Raw genomic sequence first — 13,026 nt, forward strand, 5'->3', positions numbered from 1 at the left:
TAGCCAACTTTTTTTTTTCTACTTTTAAAACCATTTTTTCTACAACCTCTTCCGCCGAAGAGGTTGTAAAAAAATGTTTTTAAAAGGCTCTGACAATCCCAGCTGAGTTGCCTGATCATCAGAGGCTTTTTCTTCTTTTAAAACCATTTTTTCTACAACCTCTTTGGCCGAAGAGGTTGTAAAAAAAAAATGCTTTTAAAAGCCTCTGACAATCAGGCAACTCAGCTGGGATCGTCAGAGCCTTTTAAAAGCATTTTTTCTACAACCTCTTCGGCCGAAGAGGTTGTAAAAAAAATGTTTTTAAAAGCCTCTGATGATCCCAGCTGAGCTGCGCGATCATCAGAGGCTTTTTTTTTTTTTTTTACTTTTCAAAGCATTTTTTCAGCCAAAGTGGTTGTAGAAAAAATGCTTTTTTTTAAAAAAAGCCTCTGATGATTGCGCGGCTCAGCTGGGCATGTGGGGGGGGGGGGAAGGGATTTTTGCTACCGGTTCTCCGAACCACCTGCCGCCATCGCTACTGGATTGGGCGATCCGGTCTGAACCGGGAGCATTTCACTCCGATCTCTTCCCACTTATTACTATAACCATGTTGCTTGTATCTTTCAATTAAATTGTTCTTATTTGTTTCCTAGTATGATTTGATAGCTTATTAGTAACCTTGATTATGACTAAGTGTTGTATCTTTTTATTCTTGATGAATGTATTTTATTTTCCTTATGTACATTGAGAGTATATACCAGTGGTGGGTTCCTCCCGGTTCGGTCGGGTACGGCCGAGCCGGTAGTGGTGACGATATGACATCACCGAACCGGTTCCCCCCCTCCCACCCACGTTATTCTTACCTTTTATTTGGTCCCACCCCCCAATCTATTGCTGCCTCCTGAGTCCCAGCTGATGACTAGAGGGAAAAAAACTGTTTAAAACTCTTGCCCCGGGGCTTCAAAGGGCCGTCCTACAGCTGATCAGGGTTAAAAGCAAACAAATGAGTTGGGTCGTAAGTGCGAGGACCTTCCAGAAATGACTGACCAGCTAGCCACGCCCACCTAGTCACATGACCTCCAAGCCACACCCACAAAATATGCCATGCCCACAGAACCGGTAGTAAAAAAATTTAGAACCCACTCCTGGTATATACACCTAAGACAAATTCCTTGTGTTGTCCAATCACACTTGGCCAATAAAGAATTCTATTCTGCTGCTATTGTCCTACTTGTCACATCACACAAATCTTAAAGGGGGCAGGGAGCGCCCTATAAACCTTAAGAGATAGACCAGTAGCAGCAAAAGAGCCATAACAATCAATTAAGACAGTTGGATCTGACTTTAAGAAGCCTAGAAAAAGAAATCCCAGTCAGGCGTCCCGGTTCTAGGCAAGCCAATTTATTTTTGATAATACTTTTATAATTCTATTCATATTAGCAAATGCTCTGTGAATGTGGGACCCACGACAAGTTTTCATGCTTGCGAAAAGCTTGTAATAAATCAAGTAATCAAAAATAACTGTATCTGGCATATCTATTTTATTGGCGAATTGCAAGGTGGTTAAGATCAGACTGTACTAAAACGGTACCCCATAAGCAGTGAGTGGTTTGGATAATGAATTCATTTGCCTGCAGTTTTATATTCCGTGTCTCTGAGGTTCTGCCGTATGATTAGAAATGATACAAAAAAAAGACCAGAGGCAATTTTTTAAAAAACAGGCAACTGGACTTTCTGATTTTTCTCGAAAGATGTTTTGCTTCTCATCCAAGAAACTTCTTTACTGGACAGTCTAGCAAGATCAGGGGCATCAAATTCAAGGCTTAGATCTGGCCAGTGGTGGAATTCAATTTTTTTTACTATTGGTTCTGTGACTTGGTGGGCGTGGTGTGGCTTGGTGGGCGTGGCATGGGAAGGATACTGCAAAATCACCATTCGCACCCCACCCCAGGGGAAGGATACTGCAAAATCCCCATTCCCTTCCCATTCCTGGGGGAAGGATATTGCAAAATCTCCATTCCCACCCCACTCTGGGGCCAGCCAGAGATGGTATTTGCTGGTTCTCCAAACTACTCAAAATTTCCGCTACCGGTTGTCCAGAACCTGTCAGAACCTGCTGAATTTAACCCCTGGATCTGGCCCATCGGACTAGCCAGAGGGGACTCTGCCAGCCTCCGAGCTCCATTTTCACTGGCAGAGGGCTGCAGGAGGCCCTCGTGGTTGAAAATGGGGCCTGGGAGGGGGGCATACATGGCCTCCCCGAGCTCCGTTTTCGCTGGCAGAGGGCTAGCAAAACAAACTAAAAACAAAACAAAAGGGGAGATGTTTCCTCTTTGTATTTGAGCATGCAAGAAGGGACAGGAAAGGAGAAAGGGAAAGAGGAAAGACAAAGGAAAAGAAGGAAAGATGGGAAGAGAGCAAGGAAGGAAAAAGAAGGAAAGAGGAGAAGGAAGAAGAATGAAGAGGGAAGGAAAAAGAAGGATGGATGGAAGGAAGGAAGGAAGGAAGGAAAATTATAATGAGAGTGAGGGAGGGTCTGAGGGAAGTCCTGCCTTAGCATTTGGCCACGACAGATGCCCCTGACACGAGTGATGTCGAGCTGGCCACGCGTACCCTACCCACGCCCGCCCCGGCTCCCCGAGGTCAAACACAACCCTGATGCGGCCCTCAATGAAATTGAGTTTGACGTCCCTGAGCTAGATCATGTGTGTTTATCACGGATATATAATGAGCCCTGAAGTAAACATGTTTCTTTTTCTTTCTTGCAAAAAATGGCAGAAGAACCACATAAACTTTCACTGTTCGCGGTGACTTGTTCGCGAATTCAAACGGCGGACTCCGATTAATCGAAAACAAGCCCATTTCAAATAGTGGTTTGTAAAGACGGCTTGCGTAAGCCACGGTTTGTGTTCACCACAGTTCAGGGGCTGAGACACGTCATATAACCAGTGGCTTATGAATTGTTCCCCTCGAGTATAAGAAGGCGAATGTTATGAGGCTGGAAAGAGGCATAATTTAAATGTCGCCTGTGAATGCACCACTGTGTTCACAATCCGTGAGTTAATTTAAGCGGGAGAGCTGCTCCGTTTCTCAAATTTTTCAGATGGGGAAAAGATTAATACAAACATATTGCAAGCTGCCAGATGACTAAAAGAAGTGAAGAATTAAACAGAGGATGTAGGCAAAGCCTCTTCTTGCTTGGCGTCTGGCTCAACCTTTGTTGAGGTTAATCAACCTGACAGGTTCCTTCATCCTCATTCTCAGACAATGAATTAACGTTCTCTCCATGACTACCGCTAACCACCGTTTGGCTTCAAGTCTTTGCAAAGAGGCTTTCAAAAGGGAACTTGGCTGGCATGAAAGCCTGACTAGTAGTTTTCCATTCTCCAAGAGATTGACAGCCGATCAGGACAAATCATGCACCCTGAAAATACTGCATCCAGTTTTGGTCACCACACTATAAAAAAAGATGTTGAGACTCTAGAAAAAGTGCAGAGAAGAGCAACCAGGATGATTAGCGGATTGTAGCAGTGGTGGGTTGCCCCCGGTTCGGACTGGTTCACAAGAACCGGTAGTTAAATCGACGGGAGGCCCCGCCCACTGCCCTGGATGTTATCATCAGCGATCTGCGCATGTGCAGAAGCTTCTGCGCATGAGCAAAGTGAGCGAGCGCACGCGATCCTGTTGCGAACTGGTAGTAAAGGTAAGTAGAACCCACCCCTGGACTGGAGGCTATAACATATGAAGAATGGTTGCAGGAACTGGGCACGGCTAGTCTAGTGAAGAGAAGGACCAGGGGAGACATGATAGCAGTGTTCCAATATTTGAGGGGCTGCCACAAAGAGGAAGGGGTCAAGCTATTTTCCAAGTCATCTGAAGCCGAGAAAAGGAATAATGGATGGAATAGAATAACAGAGTTGGAAGGGACCTTGGAGGTCTTGTAGTCCAATACACTGCTTAGGCAGGAAACCCTCACCACTTCAGACAAATGGTTATCCAATCTCTTCTTAAAAACTCCCAGTATTGGAGCATTCACAACTTCTGGAGGCAAGTTGTTCCACTGATTAATTGTTCTACGTATCAGGACATTTGTTCTTAGCTCTAGTTTGCTTCTCTCCTTGATTAGTTTCCACCCATTGCTTCTTGTCCTACCCTCAGGTGCTTTGGAGAATAGCTTGACTCCCTCTTCTTTGTGGCAGCCCCTGAGATATTGGAAGACTGCTATCATGTCTCCCCTAGTCCTTCTTTTCATTAAACTAGACATACCCAATTCCTGCATCGAAACTGGTTAAGTTGCATTAACAGAGGGACACAATCAAGATCAAGTGAGGTGCCACTCTGTAAAGCCTTAGTAAGATCACACCTAGAATACGGCATCCAGTTTTGGTCACCACATTACAAAAAAGATGTTGAGACTCTAGAAAAAGTGCAAAGAAGAACAACAAAGATGATTAGGGGACTGGAGGCTAAAACATATGAAGAACGGTTGCAGGAATGGGGCATGGCTAGTCTAGTGAAGAGAAGGACCAGGGGAGACATGATAGCGGTGTTCCAATATTTGAGGGGCTGCCACAGAGAGGAGGAGATCAAGCTATTTTCCAAGGCCAGACAAGGAATAGTGGATGGAACCTGATCAAGGAGAGATTCAAGGAGAAATTTTCCGACAGTGAGAACAATCAACCAATGGAACAGCTTGTCTTCGGAAGTTGTGGGAGCTTCATCACTGGAGGCTTTCAAGAAGAGATTGGACTGCCATTTGTCAGAAATGGTATAGGGTCTCCCACTTGGGCAGGAGTTTGGACTAGATGACCTACAAGGTCCCTTCCAATTCTGTTAATCTATTAAATCTGTTAAAGCAGTTGCTTTGGGGAGTCCACTTGGATCCGGTTTTTTAATCCCACATTTTGCTAGCCCCAAACGGCTGAGAATTTACCGAACCCTGAACTGACGAAGCCTTAGTTCAGGTCCCTTAAGGTTTTTTTTGGTTAGCTGCCATCGAAGCTAATACACAAGTAACTTAACCCTTGTGTGAATTGTAAACCCACCGTTACTGGACTCCCTTTACTACAGCCGTAATGGACCACATGCAGAGGGCTCAGAATGGGAAAAGGAAATCGTCACAGTTTTTAACGCAGGAAAGAAAATCCAAACCTGTTATTGAGTGGCAGCCATCTCATTACAGAAACTGAAAGTTTCCCAGATCAACCTCATTGACCACACTCCGGGAGGAAAACATTTTCTGGCATTTTGACAACATCTTTTGCCTCCTTTGACAGCAGAGCCAACACACTGCCAGGGCATGAAAGAAAAGCACCAGCAAGCGCTATCCAATTATACCTATATATGTAGTTTCATTCTACAAATTGGAGCTCAGCGGCTTGGTGGCTCGTATTCAGAATGCCTCGGGAGGAGAATTTACGGCTTTGCAAACCTACAGAATTATTGAATCTCTCTCTCTCTCTCTTTTTAAAAACTGCTACCCATTTGGCAAGCATCACCAAAAATAATAAAAAAAATAAAAAATTGCAGGTGCATTTGAGCGTAAACAGTAAAAGACTCCGTTGCTGGGATGGGGAAGGAGATATTGTTCAGGCTCATCAAGAAATGACTAATCCCTTCACTGGTGTGGTTTTGAATCCATTGGAGGGGAAAATCAACAAAACAAGGTTTTTGGTCACAGCTACAGATTCTATGGAATTCACAGATGCTCTTCAGAAAGTTAAGCCCAAGTCCAAGATCAGCTGGCCAGAAATTTTAGGTATTTTTAACTGGATGTGAATGCAGAATGGAGGAACACAGGATTGTGGGGTCCTTGGCATTCTTTGAGTTTGGTTGTTTTCTTGCAGACGTTTCATTATCGAACTAGCTAACATCATCAGTGCTATGATGTTACCTAGTTGGGTAATGAAATATCTGCAAGAAAACAACCAAGCTCAGAGACCACCAAGGATCCCTCATTTCAACCCTGAGCTACAAATATTCTCCTTTATTGGTACAATCATCACCATCCTCTTTTAATCCACCCTATAATCCCTTGCGGGGTGGAGTCTGGGCAACTAAATGGAGCGGAGTGTTTACTGGCCGGATGCCCTTCCTGTTGCCAATGCGGAGGTTTTTTTTTCCAGCAGATATATTCCCAGTGTGCCCAGAGAGAGAAATATCTGCCTCTACCTAGGATCGAACTCACAGCCTCCTGATTGTGAGGTGAGGGCTCCACCTCTAGGCCACTGCCCCATTCTTGATTGGTACAATATATACATGTAATAACTGCATGCAAGAAACAAATACATGAATTAACCGATTAAGAGATTCCCTTCAGTAGAACAAGAGCAAGGGATTCATGAACGAGAGGTTCATTTTAATAACTTTTAGGTGCAAATTGGGACAGACGTGATAATAGATGCTACCTGAGTGCTGGCTACATTGGTTCCATCGGTGACTTCCACTGTCATGTTGTACATCGACCTCTGCTCTGCGTCCAAGGGTTTTGCGACGACAATCGTCCCCACACCTTTGTCCGCTTCGAAAGAGCTCTCGAAATTCCCCCCTAGTTGTCGTTACAACAGAAAGTACAATTACCATTCACAGAATGTTTTGGAGTCGAGACAATAAAATACCCAAGGCAACAGGCGCAGACCAGTTTATGTGCTGATTTACAAAGAGGCACTGCACAAAACCCGCCCTTATCATCCTTGTTCTACGCTAATTTTTTCCCTCTTTCAGGCATCGTTTCTATATTTCAAAACAGCGCAACAAGGGACAGGGGAGGAGGGGAGGAGAAAAATAATAACCAATATTGCGGACAAAAGATTCAGCAATGCATCCATGCAGGCTGTAGATTGTACACCCTTGTTAATATGAAAGCTACATCTTCGTTGCGTGTGCCTTTGGGGATCAAGATTTGAGCATCGTTTTCATGTCACACGATCTGTTCGGCACCAGCAGGGCCACAGACGTGTCTTTAACAAGAGTTGACTCCTTTAATTAACAGTCCTCTTCATGAAAGAAATACCATTTCTCATAGAAAGCGACTTTAAACCAAGTTGGATAATTAGCCCGAAATGTCTAGATTAACAGGACTGGCTACCCAGTCAAGAACTTTCCACATTTCCACCTCCCCACGTTACATGTCAAATTTACCTAGGGCGACTTAGCACCGATCCCACGACTTTCTGTTTGGCGTGTGTTAGGATCACCGAACACACAAAGGAAGTCTAATGCACACAACCCCCTCCCCCCCCACCCCCGTCTTCGTGGCAGTCTATTTGAAAGCAAATCTTGGTTTTCTTTCAATTAGTGGGCGCATAAGTGCTTCCCATTCGTTAAAAAAAAAAGCCTCCATTGATCTGAGAGAGAGAGAGAGAGAGAGAGAGAGAGAGTGTGTGTGATTCGCCTGATTGGCAAAAAAGAGCTTTCTCCTGGAGATACAGGAGTGAAAAATCTTTAGGGAAATGTGTCAAACTCTCAGAAAAGCGGGAAGAGCGAATATCATATATGTTTGTCGAAGGGGGGAAGTGCTGACGGCTGTCCTTAGCTTATTTCTTATATATGATTAGAAACATACAAAAGCTGATGGCAGAAAAAGACCTAGTGTTCCATTGGGTCAACCCTGAGTTTATTTATTTATTTTTATATTTTATTTATATTTACTTTAAAAAAAAAATTTGGAGAAAAATGTAATATTAAATTTTGTAAATAGAAATAGAACGCATCATGAATATGTTAAAGCATCCGGCTGTTCAGTTTTAAATGGGAGGAGTGTCAGGGTGATGAGGATTTAAAGCTGACCAGCCGCTGTAAGGCTGTGGACCAGGATGATGGACTGAGGATGAGTCCGCAGCGTTATTGCCACTTTAAGAAGCTGTCTATATAAGGGAGGCAATGAGCGGGCGTCTCTCTCTCTCTCTCTCTCTCTCTCCTCTCTCTCTCTCTCTCTCTCTCTCTCTCTCTCTCTCTCTCTCGTGTATCTCTCTCCTCGTTGTGTTCTATCTGCACTGTAGTTCTCCGTGTAGAGTTGAAGACTGATTGCTTGCCTGGTATGTGCCTACCACGTGTATGTATGTATATAGAAGTCTTGTATATAAACCACTGTTTGTAAGACAAACTTCTGTGTCCTGCATTTTGCTCCTGGGTTGTCTCAAACTAGTAGTCACGCTGTAAACACTCTGACAGGATGGACATGTGCTTATCCCCAAGCATGTTTAAAACTCCATAATTGACGATTTAATCCACTACCTCTGCTGGAAATTCATTCCGAGCTTCCACTACTCCGTCTGTGAAGTCATACTTTCTAACATGACTTTTGAACCTCCCTCCTAAGAGCCACTGTGACGCAGTGGTTGGAATGCAGTACTGCAGGCTACTTCTGCTGCCTGCCGGCTGCCTGCAATTTGGCAGTTCGAATCTCACCAGGCTCAAGGTTGACTCAGCCTTCCATCCTTCAGAGGTCGGTAAAATGAGGACCCGGATTATTGGCGGGGGGGGGGGAGGCAATAGGTTTAGAGGTAAACTGCTTAGAGAGGGCTGTAAAAGCCCTATGAAGCGGTATATAAGTGTAAGTGCTATTGCTGTCAGTTTGAGGTTATATCCCCTGTTCTTGATCTTTTTAAATACTGAAAATACTGCCTTCTAGAACCTTATTCACAACCTTAATATACTTAAAGGTTTCAATCATGTTACCCCTTCCCCTTTCTGTCTTCCAGGTTGTACATATTCAGTGATTAATACCGTGGATTACTGTACATATTCAGTGATTAATATCGTGGATTACTGTACATATTCAGTGATTAATATGTTTCGTCTTGATGACACAAAAGGGAAGCGCGATGCTCTCCAATTATGTCCTAGAAGCTATTGGTAGAAAACCCTTTTCTGATTAGCAACTACTTGTACCAAGGATATCTGATTTACCTGGTTAGTTCTACTTCCACTCTTGCTAGGTGGATCATGGAAAGACTTCTCCTGCCCTTGCAGAAACAGACAGAATCTAACTCAGGGTCAGGAACAAGCTATTTGTGTATTGCTGTGGTCCACTAGCACTCCAAAACTCAACAGCAAAAAGATTGAAATTGGTTCTGTTAGGAAATGATGATTACCTAACTTGTTGGGTTGGCAATATATAGACCCTCAATATAGCTGTAAGACTGTATTGCAGTAAGACTGCATCATACTGTGTCCTGATTGGTTAGCTCTGTAGCCAATGTCCTTAAGAGGGAGCTTGAAACATGATTTGTTTCTCTCTGCTGACCATTATTGCTCTTTGCTGATATTTACTGCTCTTTGCTGTGTTTGCTACTGTTTGCAACCGTTTATTGTGTATGACTACAACGACTGGTAAGAAGACTTTGTTATTGGAATATCCCTGGACTATTGTTTTACTATCTACTGCTTTATCTGTGTATGACCTGGACTGTTTATTGGACTGTGCCTTATTACTACTTCCTAAAAAGTAAACACAACTCAGTGTATCTCTGTGTTGGCTGTTTATTCGCAACTGCTCTCAGTCGCTTTCATGTGCACATCCTTGCTACTCTAGGGTTGCTCTGCCAATTCCTTAACAGGTTCCATCTTGATTTAGAGGTAAAGTGGCAGTTTAAGAGTTGGAACAGAAGTGGTTTGCCTTCTAACCTTCACCCTCTTCAAAAACATCTATGACCCTTAAGCGAGTCATTAGTTGGCCTTCTTTGCTCATCCAAAAGTTGTGAGCCTCTAACTTCTTGGGAGATGTCTACCAGCAGTCTAACTAATGAAGGCTATTTGGAAAGCAGAACTTGCCTTGCATTTATGGTTGGCAGGGATTCCTAAGAGAGACACAACAGTTCTCTTTGGGCAGGAATCGAAAGATTTGCACAACTGAACGTTGCAAAACTCCACATCTCATTTATGTTAACACCCACCATAGTGACAACACTATTACTAGTTGCATATACTGAACCAGAAAGTTAAAAATATATGACTCTTAGGAGCACCACTGTCTCCCATTATTTTTGATTCAAATTATTTGTATCTGAGTAAAAATCTATTTCATATTTTACCGTCCACTCCCATCCACCTCATGTCAGCGCAAAGGATCAGGCCTATAGTTAAATTGCAGTCTGAAGAATTATTGCACAAGCCTATACACAAGAATTTAATCAACTAAAGTTCAACATTAAACTGGCGCCAGATAAAGGTCAATGGAATTCATTGGACTTGCATTGTTTGTGGGAATGTAATGATTCTAAGATGATGACGTGCTTAACTCTGCCCTCCTAACTCTGCCTGCTCTTCACATCAGTTGCTTTGCACCTATCTGTTGTGGCCCGTCAGCAGCCTGTGCAGATTGTAGCTGATTCTGACAACGACGAGGCTGGTGTGGTGCTGCGCCAGCAGCCTGTGGAGCTGGCGCTCGAGTCGGACAGTGAGGAGGCTGGAGAGGATGTGGTGCCAGAGGCAGGGATTCAGTTAGGGCCTTCCAAACCTCCAGAAGCTCCTTTAAGTGAAGAGGATGAAGAGGAGGAGCCGGGTGTGCAGAGCTGTCAAAAGGCAGGAGTGGCTCCTCAGGAGGAGGTCTCCTCGAGAGTAAGGCCTGGGGCTAATTGGCCACTCCCTTAGCCTATTTAAGGAGGAATGCCGCTTGCAGCAAGCTGTAGGGAACAACTTTAGTTCACTCTCCTTCGCGTCTGGATTGCTTCTGGGCTTTCTGCCAACTCTAGTAAGACTGTGATTACCTTATCTTAGAATTCTGGTAGGCTGTTAAGACAGTTTATTAACAGCCTTTGGTTGATAAAGACTGAGTTATTTGAGTAAAATAAGCTTTGTATAGAGTGTGTGTGTGCTGCGTTCTTTGGGTCCGTAGCTGGGCGAGAACACTATCCTAAACGATAACATTTCTTCAACATGATGACTCTCCCCAGTAACTGCTTTATTAAAAAGTACAAGTTTGGTAAGCCCCTCCCCCTCCCCAGAGGAGAGTCACAAATAATTTATGACTAAATAAATTGGTCATTATGTTTAGAAATGCCATTGATCAAAAGCAAACATGCTTCCTCACCTTGCCCCTTTCTGCCTTCCCATCAAGTAAATGCATTTTAATTGGAATTTACGGAAAATCTTTCTGGAGAGGGGGAAAAGAAAGAGGTCGGAGGCAGCTAAAGGTTTCCGTCCCATTTTAACTGAAGGAGTCAGGAAGATTAATGAATGAGCCAAGGTACCTACAGATGTCACAGAAGGTGGTGATGATATGCCAGGATGTTTACAACGTTGTCAAGAAGGAGCATTTTTTAACGATTAATATCAGGGCCTCCTCCTCCTCCGCTTCCCAAACAATTATCCTGAACAATTTTAGGGCACGGGGGGGGGGGGGGGAACCACGATTGGTTTTAAATCTTCTTGCTACAATGAGGAAATCAAAGAATGGCTTCAATCTCAGGAGATCCGGGTAGTGACGGGAGCAGCATGGCGCTCCCATGTAACACCGCTCCTGCGCGAGCTGCACTGGCTCCCAGTTGTCTTCCGGGTGCGCTTCAAGGTGTTGGTTATCACCTTTAAAGCGCTCCATGGCATAGGGCCTAGCTATCTTCGAGACCGCCTGCTGCTACCAACGACCTCCCATCGACCCGTGCGCTCCCACAGAGAGGGCCTCCTCGGGGTGCCATCAGCCAGACAGTGTAGGCTGGTGACCCCCAGGGGGAGAGCCTTCTCTGTGGGGGCACCTACCCTCTGGAATCAGCTCCCCCCAGAGATAAGGAGAATCCAAGACCTCAGTGCCTTCCGTCGCGCCCTTAAAACCCATTTATTTAAACAAGCCGGGCTGGCTTAAGATGAAATTTTTAACTGTTTTTTAAATGTTTTAAACGTTTTAAATTGGTAAATGAGTTTTAATTGGGCCAAATTTATATATCTTTTAATTGTTTTTAATATTTGTTCTGCATGTTTTTTAATCTGGCTGTACACCGCCCTGAGTCCTCAGGGAGAAGGGCGGTATAGAAATCCAATATAAAATAAAAATAAAAATAAAAAGATCTAGCATCCCGAGAGGTTAGCAGACCAACTGGCTTTCAACTTCCAGATATCCTGTAATTATACCGCATGGTTCCCTTCTCCTATATAAGCAATGGTTATATAAGCATGGAATCTATATAAGCATGGTTCCTTTCTCCTATATAAGCAAAAAAGCATAATTTCTGAGACCCTGTGAGCAGTCACACTGAGCAGTCACACTGAGGAAGATTTTGCATGTTTTTCAGGGGGATCTTTTTTGGTCGGGGGGGGTCTGTTTTCTTCCTCTCCCCCTTTTTGGTAGAAATTTTAAATTCATTTGGGGGTGGGGGTGGGGACAGCTACCCAGTGCTAGGCTCTACAGCAGTGGTTGCAAACGTTTTAGACACCGAGTGCCCAAATTGTGCGCGCCCGCATCAGTAGTGGGTTTCAATTTCCAGTGCTACCAGGAGTGCACGGGAGCACGTGCTTTGCGCACGCATGGCGTTTCGTACATGCAAAGAGCGTTTTTGATGACGTCTGGGTGGGTGGGTGGAGCCTCCCACTGCCGTCACTACTGATTCACCCGAACCGGTTGCAACCCATCACTGGCCCACATGTCCAAACTGAAAGGTGCGGGCATGTGCATCAGAGACCCGAAGATCAGCTGGTTGGCAGGAGGCAGGGCAACCCAACACCGGCAGCGCAGCAAGAGGTAAGATCTTTTTCTTTCATGAGCTTCTGTTTCATCGTTTGCAGGGAAACAGAAGCTCACGAAAGAAACGCCATTGAGATCTGACCTGGAGCGACGGTGCACGTGTCAGTTGACAGGGCTCTAAGTGCCACCTCTGGCACGTGTGCCATAGGTTCACCATCACGGCTCTATAGGGTGCAGAATATCCTGTTCCTTTAAATATAGGGATGGGTATTTTAAAAAACTAAGCCTTTTCCTTTCAGTGATCAGTAGATGGCAGCCAAGAGTTATTTTTCATCTCTCCATGGCCATCTAGTGGTCCTCACAGAACCCTGCAGCTTCCAGTTTGGCTAAATCTGCATTTGCTCCAGATTGTAAATTGACACTGCTTGGGA

General features: G+C 44.3%; 1 protein-coding gene across 1 annotated transcript in view; it reads right to left on the bottom strand.

Annotated features, from left to right (window-relative positions):
* FAT3 (FAT atypical cadherin 3) overlaps positions 1–13,026 on the bottom strand; it is a 466,547-nt gene that overhangs the window by 153,191 nt on the left and 300,330 nt on the right. The window contains exon 6 of the mRNA XM_070943674.1: positions 6,387–6,526. Within this exon, the coding sequence (XP_070799775.1) occupies positions 6,387–6,526 (140 nt within the window). The remainder of the gene's footprint in view (positions 1–6,386; positions 6,527–13,026) is intronic.

Source organism: Pituophis catenifer, unplaced genomic scaffold (genome assembly GCF_029215685.1).
Source record: "Pituophis catenifer annectens isolate HBS135680 unplaced genomic scaffold, rPitCat1.0.hap2 SCAF_4, whole genome shotgun sequence".
In the NCBI taxonomy this organism is placed as follows: Eukaryota; Metazoa; Chordata; class Lepidosauria; order Squamata; family Colubridae; genus Pituophis; species Pituophis catenifer.